Source organism: Notolabrus celidotus, chromosome 2 (genome assembly GCF_009762535.1).
Source record: "Notolabrus celidotus isolate fNotCel1 chromosome 2, fNotCel1.pri, whole genome shotgun sequence".
NCBI classification, from domain to species: Eukaryota; Metazoa; Chordata; class Actinopteri; order Labriformes; family Labridae; genus Notolabrus; species Notolabrus celidotus.
Window position 1 is genome coordinate 4036853 of NC_048273.1, and position 25269 is coordinate 4062121.

At 44.6% G+C, this 25269-nt stretch overlaps 2 protein-coding genes across 3 annotated transcripts in view; one reads left to right on the forward strand and one right to left on the reverse strand.

The window, feature by feature from the left end:
• Positions 1-22701, forward strand: LOC117804890 (regulator of nonsense transcripts 1-like). 2 transcript variants are annotated; one of them, XM_034673339.1, is made up of 24 exons: positions 1-461; positions 2007-2149; positions 2992-3081; positions 3642-3809; positions 6363-6543; positions 8013-8174; positions 8313-8400; positions 8705-8803; positions 9035-9143; positions 11459-11618; positions 11745-11863; positions 11950-12114; positions 12617-12731; positions 13194-13337; positions 13450-13663; positions 14956-15073; positions 15283-15439; positions 15546-15688; positions 15802-15976; positions 17653-17734; positions 17834-17998; positions 18424-18644; positions 18838-18960; positions 19916-22701. In XM_034673339.1, the coding sequence occupies exons 1-23, from the start codon at positions 291-293 to the stop codon at positions 18955-18957; spliced, it is 3309 nt and encodes a 1102-aa protein (XP_034529230.1). In that variant the 5' UTR covers positions 1-290; the 3' UTR covers positions 18958-18960; positions 19916-22701. The 2 variants fall into 2 exon arrangements, with proteins under 2 accessions (XP_034529230.1, XP_034529238.1); XM_034673347.1 differs by having other exon boundaries at positions 52-461; positions 17837-17998; positions 19916-22695.
• The window catches only part of ddx49 (DEAD (Asp-Glu-Ala-Asp) box polypeptide 49), a 9571-nt gene continuing 7001 nt past the window's right edge, over positions 22700-25269 (reverse strand). Inside the window, exons 11-13 of the mRNA XM_034673359.1 lie at positions 25161-25249; positions 24954-25025; positions 22700-22966 (exon numbers count right to left, since the gene is read on the reverse strand). Coding sequence (XP_034529250.1) covers positions 22793-22966; positions 24954-25025; positions 25161-25249 — 335 coding nt within the window. The 3' untranslated portion in view covers positions 22700-22792. The remainder of the gene's footprint in view (positions 22967-24953; positions 25026-25160; positions 25250-25269) is intronic.

Here is a 25269-nt window from a genome sequence, read left to right on the forward strand (position 1 = left end):
AGAGTGAGAGCTCCCTGCTCTGAGATCAGAGTGAGAGCTCTCTCTCTGAGGATCTTTGTACGACAACCTGCCGTGTGGACGTCACACGTTGAGCCGCGCGTGGAAGTTCGTCACCGCCGTTGGACCTGAAGAGCTCTCGAGGTTCTGATCGGTTCCATTTTTGTTTGGGTTCAAATTAAGACTCCCAGCGACGGCCTGCTGATCATTCATCGACAAACTCACACTCTGAAGGGTTTTATCGCCTCTTTAACGGATACCGGAAACACCTAAAGCGAAAGTTGAGAGTCGAGATGAGTGTGGAGGCGTACGGGCCGAGCTCCCAGACCCTCACCTTCCTGGACACCGAGGAAGCGGAGCTGCTCGGAGCAGACACCCAGGGCTCCGAGTACGACTTCACCGACTTCACCCTCCCGAGCCAGACCCAAACACAAGGCCAGACACAGAGCCAGCTGGACGGCCAGGTCTGAAGGGTTTAATATCTCAGGGAGGAGAAATAACGCGCGGTTTACCCCGTTAGCAGCTAGCCGAGCAGAGACCCATGTTAGCTAGCCGACCCAGAGATCCATGTTAGCTAGCCGAGCAGAGATCCATGTTAGCTAGCCGAGCAGAGATCCATGTTAAGTAGCAGACCCAGCGATCCATGTTAAGTAGCAGACCCAGAGATGGAAGTTAGCTAGCAGACACAGAGATCCATGTTAGCTAGCAGACCCAGAGATCCATGTTAGCTAGCCGAGCAGAGATGCATGCTAGCTAGCCGAGCAGAGATGCAAGTTAGCTAGCAGACCCAGAGATCCATGTTGGCTAACAGACCCAGAGATCCATGTTAGCTAGCAGACCCAGAGATCCATGTTAGCTAGCAGACCCAGAGATCCATGTTGGCTAACAGACCCAGAGATGGAAGTTAGTTAACAGACCCAGAGATGGAAGTTAGCTAGCAGACCCAGAGATCCATGTTAGCTAGAAGACTCAGAGATCCATGTTAGCTAGCAGACTCAGAGATCCATGTTAGCTAGCAGACCGAGAGATCCATGTTAGCTAGCAGACCCAGAGATGGAAGTTAGCTAGCAGACCCAGAGATCCATGTTAGCTAGCAGACCCAGAGATCCATGTTAGCTAGCCGAGCAGAGATCCATGTTAGTTAGCCGAGCAGAGATCCATGTTAAGTAGCAGACCCAGAGATCCATGTTAGCTAGCAGACCCAGAGATCCATGTTAGCTAGCAGACCCAGAGATGGAAGTTAGCTAGCAGACCCAGAGATCCATGTTAGCTAGCAGACCCAGAGATCCATGTTAGCTAGCCGAGCAGAGATGCATGCTAGCTAGCCGAGCAGAGATGCAAGTTAGCTAGCAGACCCAGAGATCCATGTTGGCTAACAGACCCAGAGATCCATGTTAGCTAGCAGACCCAGAGATCCATGTTAGCTAGCAGACCCAGAGATCCATGTTAGCTAACAGACCCAGAGATGGAAGTTAGCTAACAGACCCAGAGATGGAAGTTAGCTAGCAGACCCAGAGATCCATGTTAGCTAGAAGACTCAGAGATCCATGTTAGCTAGCAGACTCAGAGATCCACGTTAGCTAGCAGACCGAGAGATCCATGTTAGCCAGCCGAACCAGAGATCCATGTTAGCTAGCCGACCCAGAGATCTGTGTTAGCTTGCAGACCCAGAGATGTATGTTAGCTAGCCGACACAGAGATGCATGTTAGCCCCATGGACTATTTAAAGGTTAGCCGCTGTTATTGGAGCTTATCGAGCTTCCTCAGCTAGCTGGGAACGCTAGCTATTTGTTAGCTAACAATGCCATTTACTTAACTTCCAAAGTAATGCTAACCATGGTAGAACCTTAGATTGTAACTGTTTAAATCAAACAGAATTAACCGTTCCTGCTGTTATGACCAGATTGAAGAGTACAGACTGCTGTCACTCTGTCAACACGCTGTTTTCCGCACTAGTTGCTAGCTGTTAGCATCCGGTTTGTTTGCTAACCCTTGTGTTTGTGCCGCAGATTAATGGTCCTGATGAGGGTCTGCTAAATGGAGGTGTGGATGACCCTGTGGCCAAAGCCAGCCAGCTGTTGGCCGAGCTCAACTTTGAGGAAGATGAGGAGGACACATACTACACCAAAGACCTGCCTGTGCACGCGTGCAGGTGAGCTGACAGGAGCCACACTCTGTTAGGAAGTACCTGAGGTGTAGATCAGAGAGGAGCAGGATGCAGTTCAGTTGTGTTCTGAAGTCAAAACAAAATGCTTTGTTGATGGTTTATTGTTGCAGCGTGGTGTGTGATGAAGAAGGGCAAAAAGAGACTCAAATGCTAACAAACCAGCATCTTAGAATCAAGTTTACAGGGGTACTCGTTCAAGACTTGTTGGCATCATTCAGGAAACAAATCTTCCAGCAACAGCTGTCATGAAAATCTAACCTTTCTGTCTGAAATGTTCCAAAACACATCTCATGTTGGAGACCTGCCTTACACTTAAAGCTGCTGTTGGTAGTCACAGAGTAAACATCTGTTCAGAGAGAGGGACTGCAAATGTCAACACTATCCCTCCAAACCAGATTTCCTCTAAGCCCCCCAACACAGATCGGCATGTGCAGTCATGATAGTGCCGGACTCATAACCAATCTGAGGATGTAGTAGGTGCCGCCCCTTAACCAATCAGGACAGAGGATTGGAGATTAGCTATGATTGGTCCGTCATAACGGGAACGAGGGGAATAATAACATTGCTTGATACAAAGGCATTGGAAAACGCAGAGATTTCCGAATAGTCTCAAATGACTCCACTTACAGATGAGTACCGATGGGCATTATGACCTTTTCTCCAAACCCAGCCGAAAAAAAGGAATGTTTTTTTTTACACCATACCTACCAACAGCAGCTTTAATAGCATGTGTGTACTTTCTCTTAATGTATCCTGTTGCCACTGAACAACTCAACGCCCCACTTCTTTACATCCTGTTTGTTCTTCTGTTGTTCTTGTCCTTACAGCTACTGTGGGATCCACGATCCAGCGTGCGTCGTGTACTGCAACACCAGCAAGAAGTGGTTCTGTAATGGACGTGGCAACACATCGGGCAGGTGTGCTGTCTCCACACTATTATTACCTCACATATTAGCATTAAAAAGCTGTATATGTTTTTTTTTGGGGGGGGGGGCTTTTACACCTTCATTGACAGAGGAGAGGAAACAGGGAGAGAGTGGAGGAATGACATGCAGGGAAAGGGGCTGCAGGATGGAATCGAACCCAGGCCGTCTGCTATTTGGGCATGCAACTTAACCATTGGGCTAAACCCGTGTCTTATGTACAACAATTCATATTAAAGGCACACCTGAAGTTTGTGAAATGAAACAATTTTTCTAAGCACAGTTTGAGTTCAAAGAGAGATTCATGCGATGCAGCATCTGCAGATGTTTTAATTTAAGTTGAATCGATAAGTCACGCTGTGTGTCCATGTACTGTCTGATCCTGAGAGTGTAATACAACTTAAAGCCCTCACAGTGTGTGTTTGAATCTCAGAGTTATCCGTTTAGTTGCAGTAAAATTGTCTTTTCCTTTTCTTTTTTAAATCTCACAGTGGATGTATGCAGCTGTTATCTGGACAGGTTTCTAACTATTTCCCCTTTGGTCTGTATTCCAGTCACATCGTTAACCACTTGGTGAGGGCCAAATGCAAAGAGGTGACGCTGCATAAAGATGGGCCGCTGGGCGAGACCGTGCTGGAGTGTTACAACTGCGGCTGTCGCAACGTCTTCCTCCTGGGCTTTATCCCAGCCAAGGCCGACTCTGTGGTGGTGCTGCTCTGCAGGTGAGTTTCAATCGTCCTTTATTTGACCCGATCAGGCACAAAGTCTCTCAATCCAGGAAGCTGTGGACATGATGGGCAGCAAACGGAACAACAGCAGTGTTCGAAAAACGTTCGCCAATGAACCCTTTTTCACGACGTAATGAGCACAAGTTCATCACTGATAATGAAAACTCAGACGCACGTATGTTTCGTTTTTGTGAACGAGACGAAAAAGTTAGTGGCACACCGCTGGACATTAAGAATCCATATTTCCCCCCGCTGTGCGTTTAATCTTTCAAAATAAAAGCGATGAATTCAGTGACCGACTGAGTTATTATTGAAGGGGCTCAGTGTTAGCTTGGTCTCTACCTGCAGCAGGTGTGCTTTATGAACCAGCTCTCCCGCCTCCATGCATCTGTCTCATCTTCATTGGTGATGTTAACCCCCCGTTAGGGATGGGTACCAAATTCGGTACTTTTATAGGTACCGACCGAATTCTGTCGGTACTACAGAGTACTGACTTATGTAAAATCAAACGGTACCATGTTTTGGTACCTGAACGCATCCCTGTGACTGTGAGGGAGTGGAAGAATAGGCGATTTTTTTGTACTTTCGCCCTGTAATAAAGTCAGAGGCTGATCGGGTGGATGTCTCTGCTCTCTGCTCTCTGCTCTCTGCATCTGCGCGGGAGCGTGCCAAACGGAGCCTGCAGCTGACAGGCGCGCGCACTCACCGCGAGGCAGAACTGCAGGTGGATTAAAGTTTAGATTTTATTTACAGTCTATGGTTGAGACAGACTCTCTCGCTCCGACTACCTGCCCTGTTTATAACTGTTCCTGTGTGCGTGAATGCCCAACAAGTAAGTTGTGTGTCCTGTACTTTTAAAGAGACAGAGAACTAACTTTTTCCTGTCTGCAGGCGTTCACGTGTGTTCATTGATAAACTCCAGAAAGAGCAATTAAACGCCATGAGCACGTGTCAGCTAATATATCTAATCACCAATATAATCCTGTTTCTGTTAATTTCATTGTAAATGAAATAAAAACGTTAAATTAAAAAAATGTTTGAGATTTTATTATTAAACAAATTAACATTTATTACCACATAAACACGCAAAAGTACCGAAAATTGGTACCGTTGAGTACCGGTACCGATTCGCAGGTACCGGGTATCGGTACCCCCCGTTACTGACAAAGACACATCCGAGGGACGCCTGTTTTGACATTTTGACATTTACACTTTTGCCGCTATTACCGTAAAAGCTCCCGCTATAGCTTGATTTAATCCAGTTTGGTGAAACATCAGACACGTTTAGAAGTTTTGATCAACTCCTCGTCATCAAAGATGCAGATGCATTTCAGAGTGCCGTGAACTGACTGTCACTGCAGGTGCATTCAGGGACCGTGGTAAAAGTGCAATACAGCCCTTGTATTTTGCGTTCATGGCATTTTTATTTGAATAGAGAGAATCAAAATACAGTCACAGTGCTCACTTCAAGGATGTTTTCTTTAGACTGTTTTTGCAGGGACAGGATACATTATTTAACTTCAGATATTACACAAGCAAAAGAGTGAAATGTTGATGATTTGAACACTTTGCACAACCCTGATACAGACATCTGATCGACTACATGAATTATCTTAAAGAGAGAAAATGTTTCAGCAAAAATCAAAGACTAAAATGTGACTAAAACTAACAGGTGTTTTGGTCTAAAGACTAAATCTATAACAGCTGCCAAAATTAACACTGAACAGACAGTGTACCCAGAGTCTTTATCCAGGCAGACCTTCCAGCATCTGGTGACAACAACTCCAGTCTGTCAAGGTCAAAATGTCCCTTTGTACTGCTTTGAACATCATCATAACTCTCTGCGTGGCTCAAACTTCACGCTCTAGAGCTTATTCTCACTACGAAACAGGAAGTTTAGTTCCCTCCCCGGTGAGACAACCACAACCTAAAGCAGCTTCTAAACGCAGCACAGTGAACATTGAACACACTTCTTATTTCAGAACAGCTGTAGGGTAAATCCTGTCGATCAAACTCGGATAAATAATGACAAAATGAACAAATACAGTTTATATTTCATCATCAATCATCAACACAAAGCCTTAAATATGAACTGAGTGGAACATTTTGGAGTTAAAGACGCTTCTCTTTACTCTCTGTTGGACTTATTATGTAATTACTAAATCTTTTATAAATTCCTTTGAACAAATATTTAACATTTCTGTGTTTTCCATCTACACTAGGCAGAAATATTCACTGATATTTCTGCAGTAGGGTCGTTATAAGCAGACAGCCCTTCATTTCCTCATGGACATAATTAAAAGCAGGATTGGACTGAACCTTTACAAAGACAGGAGTCGTCAGCTGTTTACTCTGCAGCTGGTGCTTCAGGAACTCCCTGATGAAGTCCACACATGTGTAAATAGTGTTGCCTGCTCTGTGGCGTTTATTTAATCCTTTCTGCAGTCATGCAATAAAAGAGAGGAGGTGGAGGAGGAAGTGTTTGCATCTTGTAAAGTTCTGCACATCAGTTAAGTTCCTGTCTGTGTTCTTTTCGTCCCCGTGCAGGCAGCCCTGCGCCAGCCAGAGCAGCCTGAAGGACATCAACTGGGACAGCTCGCAGTGGCAGCCTCTGATTCAGGACCGCTGCTTTTTGTCCTGGCTGGTGAAGATCCCGTCGGAGCAGGAGCAGCTCCGGGCTCGTCAGATCACCGCCCAGCAGATCAACAAGCTGGAGGAGCTGTGGAAGGTACGAGTCACACGCTCATGATCGTACTGTGACGAGGGCTGGGTGACGATTCAATTTGATCGATTCCATCATTTATGGAGTGTCAAAAAAAATGTATCTTATCAGGATTGATCAAAGGAATTTACAAACTATAATTATTTAAATAAATGAAAGAAAAATATATAATAAGTGAACTAATATCATCTCACATAATGCAGTTTTCAAAGAGGTGTAATCCTGTCACCACAAATCTTCCATCGCACACAGACTTTCCTCCTCTTCTTCCAACTTCATATCTGAAGTGAACAAAGTTTCTACACGACAGCGTCCCCTCGTAGGAACAGGTGATGGAGGGGAACTCTGTGAACTCGTACGTTATTCGTTCAGCTCTGTATAAATGCGAACTTGAGCTCAGCTGTGACTCGTACTCGAGTGTGACGGTACGTTACTACAGCTGTGGCAGGTGCGTTTTTATGAACATGAGACCGCAGCACATCGAAGACAGAGCTTCCTCAAATTCACGCCACCTGAAAGTAAATCTCATAACGGACCAGCTTCCTCCTGAGCTGTGTCGCTATCATTTTAAGTGAAGCTTAGCCAAACTTAAGATCTTCCCCAGTGCAAAAACATCCTCAGCATCTGTGGATTTTTGTCTCAGCGCTCTGAGTTGAAAACACTTTAACTTTTGGAACAAAATCAGAATCAAGAAGGGGCGGGACTTCTGATATCTACTTTGTCAACAACAATGGCGGAGGTCCGTACGAAGGAGAAAGTTATCACACTCGTGTTTCGAGATGCAATTTCCAAGTTTAGAGCTGCTGCTGATGCTGTGACACGATTTCAGTCAACAGTTTTTACAGTTTCTTGTTGAAATGCTGTTGAATGAAAGTATGAAGCGTACAGAGCATTTTAAAACAGACGTAACCGTCATTATTTAGGGAATATGTTGAGAAGCGCTCTGAACTTAAGCCCTTGGATGCTCCCAGCGCAAAAAATTGCGACAAAGGAGATTTAAGTTAAGTAAGATTTATTTATAGAGCACCTCTCAAGAACAGAGGTCACAAGGTGCTCTACAACAACAACAATAGAAAAACATTAAAAGGCAAAACAGAGATTGCAAATAAATACAAAACCATGACATAAAAACATACGGATTAAACAAAGGAGAGTCTAAACAGAGAGGTATTCAACTGCTTTTTGAACCTGTCAACAGTCTCCACAGTTCTCAGTTCCAGAGGGAGACTGTTCCAGAGTTTAGGACCAACAACCTGGAACGCAGAGTTCCCTTAAGTGTAGCACCTTAATCCTGAAAGGTTTATGTCCCTGTTAGGAACCAGAAAGCGGAACGGAAATGCACGTTCCTGATCAAATCTTTAATCTGAGATACTTGGAACCATTTTTCGGTAGCCAAGCCCAACTGTGTCTGGCGGTAAACTCGGACCAAAGTGTGTAAATGAATCACATATTGACGGTTGCTTCGATTCTCTCAGGACAACCCCAGTGCCACCCTGGAAGACCTGGAGAAACCGGGAGTGGATGAGGAGCCTCAGCACGTGCTGCTGCGCTACGAAGACGCCTACCAGTACCAGAACATCTTCGGCCCTCTGGTCAAACTGGAGGCGGACTATGACAAAAAGCTAAAGGAGTCCCAGGTACCTCAACCTTCCTCCTAGAACTGAACAAAGTGATGTTTGTTGTCCTTGAAAATAACAGCATCCAAACACTTCACACCTTTGATCCCTGTTGTGTTGATTTAGTTTGAATAACTCTTTATTATTTCTCCTCTGCAGACCCAAGACAATATAACAGTCAGGTGGGACCTGGGTCTGAATAAAAAGCGGATTGCCTATTTCACACTGCCCAAGACGGATTCAGGTGGTAATTCTCAAAGCTTTACTTCCTCCCAGTGGTTCTGTGGTGCAGATAGCATCCCTCCCCATGCCCATTCAGTCATCAGAGTTTGCACGCAGCCTTCCCTGCCCCTGCATCTTTTGGTGGCATGTGTGCTCAGATTTGTCTTTTTGCCTTTTATTTTGGTTGTGCTACTTTGTGCCCGCACGGTACCGTAACCTTTGGTTCATGATCATCGCTCGCTCCTCCTTAGAGTATCTGTGTTCTAGAAAGAAGAAATGATTCCACAGGACAGAACGGTCTCTGATTTGTGTCTGCGTGTCACTCCCAGATATGAGGCTGATGCAGGGAGACGAGATCTGCCTGCGGTACAAGGGAGACATGGCGCCGCTGTGGAAGGGCATCGGCCACGTCATCAAAGTTCCTGACAGTATCCTTTACACTCTGATGTGATATATGAATCCACCGCATTACAGTGTCTTCATATCTGGTCCAGTATGCTGGCTCTGGAGATGTAGAGAGGGGAAAGTCGACGTCTCCCCACCTCTGATCTGTCCTTCTGTGTCCCATACCTTCATCTGTTTTTCACATCATGTAAAGCTTATTATAATTACCCTCTAAAAGTTCTTCTGCTGGACTTCCTTAACTCCCCGACTTTAAGACTACGGGGATGAGATTGCCATCGAGTTGCGGAGCAGTGTTGGAGCACCTGTTGAAATCCCCCACAACTTCCAGGTGGACTTTGTGTGGAAGTCGACTTCCTTTGACAGGTACGCTGAAATGTTCCATGTCATCTACACCTTAACATTCTGGTTTATACTGGGGATGTCAACAAATTAATCGAGTATCTAAAGCTGACTGAAGGTGTTGCTCACAGTGGAGACGTTCAGCTGGGGGCTGCGACTGAGTGACAGGTCTCCACGAGCGTTTTTTTTCTCCGCCGCCGGACTGATTCTGACCCGGTTGCGCTCCGGGCTGACACCTGACCGCGTTCACATGCTTATTTTACTCTATAAGAACGGGTAGACAGAAAACTGGACACTGAGAGTCTGAAACATGTTTCTGTTCAGTTCCCTTGTTGAAGTCTGAGCCTTCACTTTTATGACTGTATGTCCACAGAGATTATGAGCCTGCTCCACACGTTGATATTCAGCGTGTTTAACATTTTAAACACCTCAATACGATCCATAGATATTAGGGATGACCACAATTAATCGATTATCGATTAATTGATTGTTAAGAAATTACTCGAAACACACATTTTTGTTATCAATTTTCCGGCACATGGAACAAACATCATGTGGTCGTATATTACACTCATCTATCAGGGAGGTGTTTTAAGTTTAAAGCATGTTTCGATGTGAATCAGCTGTTAAAGGTGTTGCGCACAGCGGAGACGCTCAGCTGGCGGCTGCGGCTGTGCGTCAGGTCTCCACGTGCGCTTTTTAAAAGAGGATCAATACAAAACTGCTGCCAACAACGACACGGACACAAAGGTTGACAGCTTTAAACAGGATATTTCCCACCTGTGGAGACAAAGGCAACAGACAGGTGGGAAATTCAGGTACGCTACGTTTACAGAGCAGCAACATCAGAGCCGTCTGAGCTTTTCTCCAGCGGGACTGATTATGACCCGGTTGCGCTCCCGGCTGACACCTGACCGAATACACATGTTTATTTTTCTCAATAAGAACGAGTAGACAGAAAACTGGACACTGTGAGTCTGAAGTACTTTTCTGTTAGTATTATGAGCCTTCACTTTATAAGATTATGTCCGCGGAGAATATTTGAATGAGCCTGATCGTTGATATTCTGCGTGTCAAACGTGTGCCCGTATTCAATCCCGTCAGTTTTATGCATTTTGTTGCTGTAAAAAATATAATTTAGAGGGAAAACAACCTATTTGGCATTGTTTTTGACGTAAGAATAATAATGTTTTTTTTTTTTTTAAAGTTATATTTTTGGCCTTTTTGCCTTTATTTTATAGGACAGGTGGAGAGAGACAGGAAATGTGGGGAGTAGAGAGTGGGGGAAGACATGCAGGAAATGGTCGACCGGCCGGGAATCGAACCGGCGACCCCTGCGACGAGGACTGTAGCCTCTATATGTGGGGCGCTTAGACCGCTAGGCCACCAGCGCCCCATAATGGTTTTTTTTATCAATTAATCGATAATTGATCGTTAACATTTCCAAAAATCGATCACGGAAAATACTTAAAATGTACATCCCTAATAGATATTCAATACTGTCAGTTATATACATTGTGTCATGGAGGAAAATTTGATTCAGGGGAACAAACGCATTTGGCATTGTTTCTGACATGCAGACATTAACGTTTTTTTTTAATGACTAAACGATCGTTAACATTTCCAAAGACTGATCACGGAAATACTTGAATTTACATCCCTAGTTTATTCTTATGTGTCGTAGCCTACGGCGTGAGTCTGTGTTGCCCTTTTTTGATGCAGAAGCCTACACACGTAGCCTGGGGTGTGTATTTGGGTTCTGGAACCTCCAGGGCCGGCCTCAAGTCCACACTCGAGGGACTGCAGTTTTTAAAACCTTCATTTTGGCTTCAATTCTTAACTACACCTTGAAACAACTCTGACTGTAAGCCCTGTGATTGGTCCGCTGGAAGGCATTGTATTTCCTCCATTTATGGCATTCCTGGAATCACTGTACATATAATCTCCTCTGACGTCTCCTCTCTAGTCTTCCCTGTAATAATTGCTATATGATAAACGGGAACATGTATCCGCTCTAAATTAACATAATAAGTTCTGAATCGGTGTTAAAAAGTAAACTGAAATGTAGCGAGACAAGAAACAGGCGACCTGATTATAATAGAGACCACACTCCCCTCTAGTGTTTTGGCAAAGTACTGCAGAGCAATGCAGACACATTGACGCAGAAGTATGTAGTGCTCATCTTCACATCTGTCACTGCTGTGTAGAGTCAACACAAGTACAAACCAGGCTTAAGTCTGTAAACTCACAAAGTGGTAAAGATGTCCTCTGTTGGAGAAGTCGAGTTGTTCAAACATGACACAGATCAGTTGTAGTGACCGACTCTTGTGTCGCTGCAGGATGCAGAGCGCCCTGAAGACGTTTGCCGTGGATGAGACCTCCGTGTCCGGATACATTTACCACAAACTGCTGGGTCACGAGGTCGAGGACGTCACCATCAAGTGCCAGCTGCCGAAGCGCTTCACTGCCCAGGGCCTGCCCGACCTCAACCACTCACAGGTCAGACTTAAGAGTTACCAGAGTTTGCTCTTTCCACTTTGAGTGTTTTGATAAAAGGTTTGATGTCAGTGTTTTCATCACCTCACCTCGGCTGAACCCTCTTCTGTTCTGTACTTATTCGTCCAGGTGTACGCTGTGAAGACGGTGCTGCAAAGGCCTCTCAGTCTCATCCAGGGTCCTCCTGGAACCGGGAAGACTGTCACCTCTGCCACGATCGTTTACCACCTGTCCCGGCAAGGCAACGGGTAAAACAGACTCATTCTTAACATTGTGTTTTGTTGTGTCTACTTTTCTGGTCCGTCCTCACTCTCTTTGGGGGTTTCCTTTGCAGACCGGTCCTGGTGTGCGCTCCCAGTAACATCGCTGTGGATCAGCTGACTGAGAAGATTGACAAGACAGGACTGAAGGTTGTCCGGCTGTGTGCCAAGAGCAGGGAGGCCATCGAGTCACCGGTGTCTTTCCTTGCTCTGCACAACCAGATCAGCAACATGGACAGGTCGGTGGCATTTCATACAAGTTCAAATCCCCCCTTACTCGACCCTTAGATGCATTTTGTCCTGTTCACACCTGGACTGCAGGTGCATAGAGAATAAAATCAGAGGTTAAGCTTCAGAAACCAGGTTTAGTAGAATGTATGACGAGTGAAAGGAGAGATGTGAGGCGAGGCTGCTGAATGAGATGAAAGGAGCAGGCGCGTGCTGTTGTTCTAAAAACAGCAGAGGTCATTGATTGTTGTTTGGCTGACGGTCAACAAAGGCAGACAGCTTATCGAGGCAGTTCAGGTCCTTCAAACCTTCATTGATGCAACTTGTTACACAGTTTGCTCTCCGAATGCACCTCAGAGAATATCTTCACTCAGTCTTCGCCGCAACAAAATCATGCACTCTAAAACTGCAAATGATGTTCCTTCAGAGTTCTCTCAGCTGCTGAAAGAGAACAGTTTGACTTTGTGTGTGTTCTGTTGTGAGCACCTCCTGACGTATCTTTGCTCCCCGCAGCATGCCGGAGCTTCAGAAGCTGCAGCAGCTGAAGGACGAGACCGGCGAGCTGTCCTCCGCTGACGAGAAACGCTACAGAGCTCTGAAACGCACGGCCGAGAGGGAGCTGCTCATGGTGAGGAGGAGTTAACCTGACACCCGAGAGGTTCTCAGAGGGAATGATCTCATGTTGTTGTCAGCTTACAATGAGTCATGTTTCTTTTGATCTTGCTCTTACGGCCAAATTCCACCAGATCAGTGTCCGGTCCGTCTCCGATCCGTCACAGCACCAGATCTGTTTCTATTTTAATCAATGTGTTAACTTCCACTGGATCCGCTCCATGTGTTCCGGCTCCGTCTCTGATTCAGTAATTACCGTGGCAAGACCTCGGTCATATGACTCCAGCTGTCCGACGGTCCTGCTCCAAAATGCAACCTGTGGCTGTTGACGGACGAGAGAGCACGAAGCCGGACCTCAGCGGATCGGAGACGGACCGGACACGGATCTGGTGGAAGTCCTGTGTTAGCGCTGCTCACTACTTGAGAGTGCAATAATCTTTCACTTCCGTTTCGTTGAATCATCTCCTTCTTTGTCCAGAATGCTGATGTTATATGCTGTACCTGCGTCGGGGCCGGTGATCCACGTCTGGCCAAGATGCAGTTCCGCTCCATCCTGATCGACGAGAGCACTCAGGCCACTGAGCCCGAGTGCATGGTGCCCGTGGTGCTCGGAGCCAAACAGGTACAAAAGCACGCTCACAGTGGATGTACTATTCCTGCTGAGATGAGAATGATAACCCGTCCTTATTATTGAAGACGCTCTCGTACTCATGTGTCTGTTCTTTCTTCACCAGCTCATTCTGGTGGGCGATCACTGCCAGCTTGGTCCTGTAGTGATGTGTAAGAAAGCAGCCAAAGCAGGTCTTTCCCAGTCCCTGTTTGAGCGCCTGGTGGTCCTGGGGATCCGGCCGATCCGCCTGCAGGTCCAGTACCGCATGCACCCGGCTCTCAGTGCCTTCCCCTCCAACATCTTCTACGAGGGCTCGTTGCAGAACGGCGTCACCGCAGGTTTGTTGAGATCAAGCACTTCATTATCTCATGATGGTGTACAGTCATGGACGAAAGTATTGGAACCCCTGGAAATTTTCCAGAAAATAAACCAATTTCCAGAGGTGTAAAGAGTACTGAAATATTTTACTCAAGTACAAGTACAGTTACTTTGATGAAATTTTACTTAAGCACAAGTAAAAGTAAGTGTTTAAAATGTACTTCAGGTAAAAGTTACTTAGTTACTTTTATTGTAACAACAGATCTCTCCTATGGAGTGCAATAAGGACACAAAGATTTTAATTTCAAAGTTGTTGTTGTTGTTTAATTAAGGGAAATCTTTACAAATAAAGTGGATTAACAACATAAAACATGTCAACACAACAGAATATTCTCTTCCTGTCCAAAAAATAATAATAATAATGTGTCAAATGAACCACATGGCAGCTGCTACAAAGAACACTGCCCTGCCTCACTGAATTTGTGCTTGCTTGGGGTATCTGGTGTTTTTTTATTTAAGCCTACTTTTTGTTGGTTTTTTACTCAGTAACGGATATGTTTTAAAATGTAGCGAATTACAATACTAAACAAAAAAGCTACTTAAGTAAAAGTAAAAGTACAGATTTTAAAAACTACTTAAAAAGTAGTAAGTACACAAAAAAACTACTCAATTAAAGTAACGTGAGTAAATGTAATTCGTTACTTTACACCTGCCAATGTCTCCCAGAAATTGTTGCAATTACAAGTGTTTTTGGTATACACATGTTTATTGCATTAATGTGCATTGGAACAACACAAGAAACAGAAGGGAAAAAGACACCATTTTTACACAAAACTCAAAAAATGGGTCGGCTCTTCTTTCTCATCTCCATGCTTGGTGTGACACAAACAGGCACACAACAGAAAGGTTGAATCAACTGAATGAGTATACATTCTAACTGGCTTCAGGTGTGATTTCTATATTGCCTGTTATCTGCCACAGGTGAGTTTAAATGAGCATCACATGCTTGATATAAGATAATTTACCCACAGTTTTAAAGGGTGCCAGTCATTTGCCGGCTCTTTTTTTTTTAGTTTTGTGTAAAATTATGTCAATTTTGGCTTTTTTTTCTTCTGTTTCTTGTGTCTTTCCAATGCACATTAATGTAATAAACATGTGTATGCCAAAAACATCTGTAATGGCAACAATTTCTGGGAGAAATGGTGTATTTTCTGGAAGAACTCCAGGGGTGCCAATACTTTCATCCATGACTGTAGATGAACTGCACCTCGTAACCTTTATCATGGACCAATGACATTTTTGTCTTCCTCAGCTGACCGGATAAAGAAAGGCTTCGACTTCCAGTGGCCTCAGCCGGACAAGCCGATGTTCTTCTACGTCACTCAGGGCCAGGAGGAGATCGCAAGCTCTGGAACCTCCTACCTTAACAGGTGACGACACACTATCTGTGCTTAACTCGTATAATAAAGAGTGTACAGAGCTAACTGCACAGCTTTCAGAAAAGAGCAGAAAGAGTCAGTCAGTCTTTATTTATTGTTTGCTGTTTTAATTTAAAGACGACCAAAAGCTAGTTTGCCCCGTTCCCTTCAGATCTGATTGACCTGACAGAGAACTAACTGCTGATGTTGATGTTTTAAAGGACGGAGGCTGCCAACGTAGAGAAGATCACCACCAGGCTGCTGAAGGCCGGAGCCAAGCCGGACCAAATTGGCATCATCACCCCGTACGAGGGTCAGCGCTCATACCTGGTTCAGTACATGCAGTTCAGCGGCTCCCTGCACACCAAACTCTATCAGGTACATGAAGGTGTACTCTTACTCCGTGTCTCTTTCATGCTGGAAGTAATCTGGTTTTCTGTTTGCTCTGTGATGTAAAGTCTCTTCTTCTCCTGTCCCGCTGCAGCAAGTTGAGATCGCCAGCGTGGACGCCTTCCAGGGCAGAGAGAAGGACTTCATCATCCTGTCGTGTGTCCGCGCCAACGAGCACCAGGGCATCGGCTTCCTGAACGACCCGCGTCGTCTCAACGTGGCGCTGACCAGAGCCAAGTAAAAACCTACTTTTCACTGTTTCAAACATCAGAGGTTACCCACGCATGCAGCCGCCTCGTTTCTCTCTGATGACCGTTTTAGATTAACAATCTGGTGTTCTGTGATTGAAGGTACGGTGTGATCATCGTGGGGAACCCCAAGGCCCTCTCCAAGCAGCCTCTGTGGAACAACCTGCTGAACAACTACAAGGAGCAGAAAGTCCTGGTGGAGGGACCCCTCAACAACCTGAGGGAGAGCCTGATGCAGTTCAGCAAGCCGCGCAAGCTCGTCAACACCATCAACCCCGTGAGTAAAAACAAACAACTGTTTATGCTCATAATCAGAGTCTGAAGGCCGAATAATGAGACCTTATGATGAACAGGATGTAAGAAAAGGATTAGATTTAAAGCTGTTCTTACATCCTTAAAGTGTCGTGTAGGTACTCTGGCCTCCTCCCACTGTCCAAAAACATGCACACTAGGTTGATTGGTCACTCTAAATCAGGGGTTCCCAAACTTTTCCGCCCGTGACCCCCAAAATATAGGTGCCAAAGAATCGCGACCCCCACTGTCCCTCAGTGATTTAATGTGGCTTCATTTAGCTGGTCTGCAGAAAATGACCCTACCTATATGAGCATGTGTCTGTGTTTCCTGTGCCGTTATGAATCAACCTACTGCTTCTGATGCTTCTGATAATTAACTGTTCACTAACTTTAAACTTAGGAGTTATCTGGAAACAAAGAAAGGCAGAAAACTCATTACATTTTATATTCTCAAGGTTTTATTTCAAATGCAGTGACTGTTTTTGTCTATTTTATTACTATAATGTAAAAAAATATAGTATTTATAGATAATCTAAAAAAAATAACCATTCTGGAAGACATCTCACGACCCTCCAGGGGTCCCGACCCACACTTTGGGAACCCCTGCTCTAAATGAAGGTGTGTGTGCGTGAATGGTTGTCTGTCTCTGTGTTAGCCCTGTGATAGGCTGGCGACCTGTCCAGCGTCTTGCTCCCAATGACAGCTGGGATAGGCTCCAGCCCCCCCCACCTCCCTAAAAGGGAAAAGCGGTGAAAGATAATGGATGCATGGATGGATGGATGGATGGATGGATGGATGGATGGATGGATGGATGGATGGTGCCGTGTTCAATAACGCCATTTTTTTTCACCTATTTTCCATCCAAACCAAATGTGACTCAGCGTCCTCAGCCCGTAAACGTAGTCGGCGTCTGCTGATTTTTGTCTCAGCGCTCTCAGTTGAAAACAATTCAACATTTGGAACACAGCTGTGTTCATCAGTGTCACTTCTTGATCACCAACCAATCAGAATCAAAAAGGGGCGGGACTTCTGATATCAACTCTGTCAACACAATGGAGGAGGTCCGTAGGGAGGAGAAAAGTTATCACACTCAATTTTTTTGCGGCACAGTTTCAAAGTTTAGAGCTGCTGCTGTTGCTCTGACACAACTTCTAACAATAGATTTTACAGTTTCTTGTTGAAATGTTGTTGAATGAAAGTAAATATGAAACATACAGAGAATTTTAAAACAGACCCAACGGTCATTATTTAGGGAAGTGGAAGTACGGCAGGACGACTTTCAAAACCTACCAACGGTAAACGTTTGTGAGAAGCGCTCTTAAATTGAGGTCACTGGCGCCCCCAGCACAAAACAACATGGCATCTTAATCACCAACAGTGTTTCCATTTAGTCTAGCAACCTCATCACAACACAAATAAAAAGAAGTCTTTATCAGTGAAGAAGCAAAGAGCTTTAAAAGACACTGATGTCTTCTGTGAGAGCAAATAGCATCTTTGAGTTTCAACTAACAAGACAAGCAATTTGCAGACTTAATGGGTTTACTTGTTAAATTGACATTTATTAGTTAACCTTTAATTCTGATGATTAGTGGGCGGATGAATCAGTAGTTGCCTAACTCTGTGAAGAATGTTTGTTAAAGTGATGATTGTTGTTTTCCAGGGTGGACGCTTTATGAGCACTGCGATGTACGACGCCCGTGAGGCGCTCATCCCTGGCTCAGCCTACGACCGCAGCAATGCCGGTATTTACTTGAGTTATTACAGCCTCAATTAATAAACAGTAACATCTTTAGATAAGTAAACAGCTTCACTGCTGGTCTGCTCTGTGCCTTTTCTCCCAGCAGGCCGTCCCTCCAACATGTACTTTCAAACTCACGACCAGATCGGGATGATTGGTGCGGGCCCCGGTCACATGGCCGCCATGAATCTCCCCATACCTTTCAACCTGGTGATGCCACCGATGCCTCCGCCCAGTTACCTCGGCCAGACCAACGGCCCTGCTGCAGGTACAGCACACCACTGAGCTGCTCATACATCCTTCACCTCCACTATCATCTCTCTCTCTCTTCATCTCCCTCTGTCCCTCTCTCCAACACGGTCTCAGCAGATGTGTGTCTAACATGAGTCTGGTCCTGCTGGAGGTTTCTGCCTGTTAAAGGAAGTTTGTCCTTGCCACTGTAACTTGCTAAATGCTGCAAAGTGCTCTGCTCATGGTGGATTAAGATGAGATCAGACTGAGTCCTGTCTGTAAGATGGGACTGGATCTTATCCTGTCTTGATGTTGGGTCTTTGTTAATAATAGAACATAGAGTACGGTCTAGACCTGCTCTGTTTGGAAAGAGTCTGAGGAGAACGCTTGTTGTAATTTGGTGCTGTATAAATAAAGGTTGATTGATTGATCGTGTCTGACCTGATCTTCTTTTCCATAAAGGACGTGGAGCCATGAAGGGTAAACCTGGTCGTGGCGGGCGGCAGAGAGTCCGCGGCTCAGGGGGCCAGGGTCCCGGTCAAGGTAACGGACCAAACAGCCAGGCCAGCCAGGATGGGGCCTCCCAGTCCTTCTCCCAGGGGCCCCTGACGCAGGGCTACATCTCCATGAGCCAGCCTTCTCAGATGAGCCAGCCCGGTCTGTCCCAGCCTGAGCTGTCCCAGGTAACTAAAGAAACCACATGAAGATCAATACTGTGCTTCTATCAAATACAACATCTGATCATATTTAGAAAACTGAGACATAGTTCACCAGCTCATCCAGAAGCTAGGCCTGTGATTGGTTATTATAAGAGGAGATTCTAAAGAGCTCTTCAGGATGTGACTGTAACTTTGTCTCCTTCTTCGTGTTCTCCAGGACAGCTACCTGGGCGATGAGTTCAAGTCCCAAATCGACGTGGCTTTGTCCCAGGACTCGACCTACCAGGGCGAACGTGCATACCAACATGGCGGGGTGACTGGACTGTCACAGTATTAGAGTGTGAGTACATGAGACACTGTTTGAGGTTGTCACAGAGCACAGGCCACTTTCTTTACTCACTTTTTATCACTAAATCCTTTTTTTTTTACTTGAATTCTTGTAGAACTTTAGATGTGTTTCACCTCTTAACCCTCCTGTTACCCTCAAATTCACTAACATCTTTTATCATTGGGGTCAATTTGACCCCAGCAATTTAAACCTCCAGAAACTGATGTTAACCAGGTTTATGTGTCAGGTACTTTATGTGTCTTTGTTGACTACCTAAAAAGCCCTTTTAAATAAAATATATTTTAAGCATAAACTCAATTTAAAGCCTTCAGAAGGACTTTATTTGTAAAACAGAACATCAAACTGCTGCCAGTCTGTCATGCTCTCATCGGCCCTGCCTTGTTTCTATGACACAAGACTCATCATTGAATGTCTTTAGAGACATGGTGGCTCAAAATATTAGATCTCAATCTGAAGGTTGTCGATTCCATCCCAGCTCCTGCAGTCACATGCAGAAGTGTCCTTGGTTATAGTGACCTCAATATCAACCAAAACAACTGAGTGTAAAATGTTGATATTTCTTGTGTTAGCTAAAACAGCCTGGGGTCAAATTGACCCCAAGGAACACTGATGCATAATTTTTTTCACAGGAAATTGGAACATAAACATTTTAATTTTATATTATATATATATTATATATATATTTTATATTTTATAATTTTATATAATTTTATGTTTCCCCAGTTGTCCCCATTAAATTAGGAAAAGTCATGAAATATGAAGCCAAAAAATGATTAATGTCATTAATTTAGAGATGTTAAACATTGAATGGGGTCCAATTGACCCCAAGGTTATTAGGAGGGTTAAAGGATTGGAGAATTCAGAGATCTGGCTCCAGACGTGTTCATCTTTCTGTTGTTTCTCCTGCTGTGGACAGAAAATAAAATCCTTCTCTCTTCTCTTTCAGGTCACTTGATGAAGGGAGCTAGGCTTAAGCTGAGCTTAGTTCATCAGCTTTTTAATCTGGGAAATAATAAAAACATAAAATGGATACCTGTTTTCCTCTGCTACAACCGAAGCACCACCGAGTGAAAGCGACGGGATAGCGAAACCAAACCAATGACCAGCGAGAGAAATAAGAGGGTAGAAGAAGAAGACGAGGGCGCGAACGGACGGGCAAGAGAGGCCGAGAGAACACGAGAGAGGCAGGGGACCGCTGTCCGGGAAAAGAGAAGGAGGGAAGTCGAGAGAAGAGGAAGAAGGGCAGCGAGTGGTCGAGCTGCTGAGGAAAACGGAGCGGAGATCTCCAGGGTCTCCAAATGAGGCTCAACTCCCAACAAAATAATCCAGCCAACCCCCTTCAACCCAGCGCCGCCTCCGGGGACGGAAGCAAAGCGGCCTCATGTTCAGACGGACATCAGAGCTCACCAGCTGAATTCGGAGAACTTGTTCTTAAAACGTGCGGGAGGCACGATCACAGGAAGTCACAAAAACCCCCGTCCTAAAAGCATTTAGTACTCCACTTGTGTCTTTTAAATTTGGTTTGTCATGGGAGGAGAGAGAGGCAACAACAACAATCTACCGGTGGGCCCCGAAAAACCTCAGCAGCCTCTGAAGGAAGCGACAGTCGACACACACTCTCAAAGAGGAACTGAAAACCCGGTTTCTGTGCTTGGGTCTGGGATTAAAGAGCCTTGAAATGAAAACCTTTTCTTGCTTGAGAACCACTGACTCAGTCACGACCTCTTTAACGGGGGCGGTTTCGACCACACATCAGTGGGGGAGCAGCAACAGGGATTTCGGACTGTTTTTCAAGGCATGACGCGACGATCCCGACGATATGGCGATCTTCATGGGACAGTTTTTTCTTCTCTGAATTACCTTTCTTATCACTGAGCACAAAATTGCAAAAAAAAAAAAAGTCATCGAAACTATCAAACATGACCAGCATTGGTGATTCAACTCAGTGTCATTTGATGTTTCAGCGAAGGCTTTTCCTTTCTTTTAATCGTATGAAAGCGGGGTTGTTGATGTCCCACAGTGCTTCATGACCAGACGTCTTTCTTTTTCTTTCTTTTTTAACACTCTGTACGCTTAGATTGGCAAATGCTTGAACGCTTTGCAAAGATTGATCCCTCAGGGGAGGGTGTGGACGGTCCACACTCGGCATACGAATCCCCTCTTGAGGTGAATGAAACCAAACAAGATGAAGGACAGGAGGCGGGGCTTTCAGGCGGTCGTGGCAATCAATCCACCACAGGTAAGACGTGGAAAAGGAAGGTGGCTGAGAGAGAGGGAGAGGGAGAGAGAGAGGGTGAGTGTTTCCACATGTGGGACAGGAGTTGAAGTCATTGCCAGGGTTGAAAACGTAAAGGGGGGGATGTGGTGGATGGTTCAGTTCCAATAGACACGATAAATGTAGGTGTCACTTCACACAGCGTTTAGATATCAGAGCATGCAGCTGACGGTCCGACTGCACAGCCACATGAGTTTTAAAATGATCACAAAGACTTTCACCAATGAAATTTATCTCAACTTCAACCCCGACCCTGTAATTTAGAACTCTTTGGTTGCTGTGTGAGGTCACGTTTAATCACACGCGGTTGATTTCAGTGGAGAAGCCATCAGAATCGTTGAGATGATGAAACCTGAATCAGTGCCTATAACCAATCACCTTCAGATGAACAGCTGCAGCACAAGCATGAATGTAGTTCAAATCAAACTACCAGCATTTATTATAAAAAAAAAAAAAACCTTCCACACACCAGAGGGCTCAACAAACCCACAGAAAAGGACTTTTATTTTTTTATGGAAACGGGGCCGACGAGCCGAGCAGCTGGGTTGTTTCTCAAAAGGATGGGCGGATGATAAAAAGCCACCTTCCTTCTCTGTGGAGGAAAACAAACGGAGGCTGGTAGACTTTCTTTTTTTTGTTTTTTTTCCTTCTGTGGATTTTTTTGATTTGTGCAAAAAGCTGTTTAGCCTGCGTTGTGTTTCATGTAGAGTTCCTCTGAGATTTACATGGATTCTTTAAACCTTCCTCCTGAAGAACTTTGTGAACCTTGAGTTGATCCAAACATAGCTTTTGTCAGACAGTTTGCTGCTTTGTGCGTCATTCTTTTCGTTTCTCTAGGTGTTATTTAGCCATCGTGTGTGGATTTACTAAAAGTGTGTTTTTGTAGCGACTAACTGACTACAGGAATGAGGCAGACACTTTCTCTCCGTTAGTTTTCTATCTTCTCCTCCAACTGTCTGAGGGAGCGTAGTTTGTTTTTTAACTCTTCCAGAGAAGCTACTTTCTGACCACAGTAAGAATGTACTTCACTGTCGTTTCTATCCCTCTTGTTTCAGCAGTCATGTGACAATCATGTTGCGAGTACATGTCGCCATGTTTAATTGACTTAGAGAATAGATGTTTCGTTGACATTGTGCAAAAAAAAAACCCCTCCCCGTTCCACTGAAACCTGACATGTTATAGCTTTAAAACCTGCTGCCGTAATGTTATTGCTGTGGTGTTTTTTTTCCATCTTCTGAGCCACCTTGAGTTGCAACATGAGCAGTGATCATTGAAGACGTGACTCAGCTGTATATTAGTCATTCAACCCTTGACTCTCGATGTCAGACGGCTGAGATGAATTTGAAGAGAGAGCTCAATGCGATGTAAATAATTTGTCTCATTTGCAGTGAAGTTTCATCACAACATGGTTGTTTCTTGTCAAACTGAATCAATAAAGGCTTTCGATTTGACCACTTGTTTTTATGGTTTGAAGTTCTCATCATTTATGAAGTATCACACATATTGTACAGTTTACAAATCATTGTATTTACACGCCCCCAGCAGCCGTCACGCCGTCGCCTGTGCTGCTTTCTTCTTCTTCTGTTTCCTCTTCATCAGTTTCTTCTTCAGCTGTCCATGTTTCTGTTTCTGAATGCTCTCCTGGATTTTCTGTTTGAACACTTTCTTGTGGCCCCGGATCTTCTCCAGCTCCGCCTTCCTCTTCGCCTCCAGATCTGGATCCTGAAACGGAAGTGAGATCACAAATCAGATGCTGTGTCCACTAACTCTGTGGCTGTTTTCAAAACCGCCTACTATACTAGCAGTACGTACTGATTTGGCCAAAATTCAGTATGTAGTAAGTAGTATGTGAACAAGAGCAAAATCTGCAGTATGCCAAAACTCTCTGGATGTCGTACTGATTCAGGACAATTTCTCAGTATGCAGTGGACCAGTCTGCCTCGCGTACTGTTTCCCATAATGCACAGCGCTCGTTCCGCTATTTCCTTTTTTGACTTTTTGACGGGTGGCACTCAGTTTTTGGGTGCTGTGAAAATTATTAAAATCCATATAAACCACTTCTTATCTTTTTAAATCATAAGTGTTAAAGAAGCAGTTTATCTATCAGCTTGGCCGTTGTTTACTTCCGTCTGGCCCAGCGTACTGCAACGCAGATCAGTCATACTACATACTAAATTCAAACGCAGTATATAGCAGGCCGTTTTGAAAACAGCCTATGTGATTTAGCGTCCTTAGTGTCTGCTGATTTTTGTCGCAGCACTCTCAGGCTGTTTCTGAAACGGCCTGCTACATACTACTTACTAATGTAGTAGGCAGTAGGTATTGCCTACTACATACTGCGTTTGAATTTAGTATGTAGTATGACTGTTCTGTTCGATCTGTCATGCAGCATGCTGAGCCAGACTTCGCTGGATTTCCGGTTTCGGAAAGCGGAAGTAAACAACGGCGAAGCCGATAAATAAAATGCTTATTTAGCATCCATTTATGATTTAAAAAGTTAGGAAGTGGTTTATATGTAATTTGATAACTTTCACAGCACCCAAAAACAGATTTCCTCCCGTCAAAAAATGAGGAAAAAGATAAATCAGAATGAGCGCTGTGCATTATGGGAAACAGTACGCAAGGCAGACTGGTCCGATGCACACTGAGATACTTTCCCAAATCAGTAGACATCCGGGGAGTTTTGGCATACTGCAGATTTTTGCTCTTGTTCACATACTACTTACTACATACTGAATTTTGGACATATCAGTACGTACTGCTAGTATAGTAGGCGATTTCGGAAACAGCCTCAGTTAAACAGTTCAACTTTTGAAACACCGCCGCGCTCGTCAATGTCACTTCCTGATCACCAACCAATCAGAATCAAGAAGGGCGGGGCTTCTGATACCAACTTTTTCTACAACAATGGAGGAGGTCCGTTCGTAGGAGAAAAGTTATCACACTCGTTTTTTTCAAGATACAGGTGTAACCCTATCGGCAACCTCCTGCCGCGAGAATTGTAGCCAATGTGGAAGTGCTAAAAGACTGCAGTTCCTTGAGTGTCTGCTTGAGGCTGGCTCCAGAAGAACCAGAAACCACATACACACCAATTCAAAAAATCTTTACAGCAGAAATAAACATGTTTACAGCCTGGTTCAAAAGACGAGTGTAGTCTGGATAGCTCATTTCTCGATCAGCACACACTGTACGGGGGGTGAATTATTTTTCTAACGCTGCAATTTCAAAGGTATTGAGATTACGAGTCTTCCAATGAGAGGCACAGCTGACTTGATTGACAGGCGGGAACACTGCAGCTGTTGGCGAGGAGGCTCAAAGCCCGCCTCTTTACGCCACAATCGCTCGACAGCAGCAATATGGCTGCCACCGATGATTGGCCTCAAAACAGCGCTTCAGACACAGATGGGTGACGCCACGGATACTACGTCCATATTTATACAGTCTATGATTTGCATGTACAGCTGATGTGTTCCCACAATATTCTGGGTTTAGTTCTGCTGGTAGGAAAGGATTGTGTAACCTACGGAGGTTTAGAGAAACATACAAAAAACAGGAAAAAATGTCATCTTCAACAAACTAAAAACTTCATTGGAATTATGAAGAACCAAACAACACACTGTTTGGTAAATTATAAGGTTTGAACACTTAACATTTTAATGGATCTGCACCTCTAATGTTACCACTTCTACCACCTCCTGAAGAAACGTACCTTCCCCTCCAAGATCAGCTGTTTCCTCTTGTTGATCTCCTTTTTCTCATCGAAATCTGTCGCCTCCAGTTTCTGCAACATGAAGAGAAGTGAACCAACAGTTAGTGTGTGGAGTATAAAATATAAACAGCTACATCTGATATTCACTGAACTACAAAGGTATAAGATCGAAACTGAATATGCAGAATAAAAAAAACAGTAACGTACGATTTCACACTCGCGTCTCGTCACGTTGACCTGAGTGAGGATCTTCAGGACGTCTTTCTCCACCACAGGAAACTCCTCCAGCTTCGTCTCTGCGGGAACACAACAGACC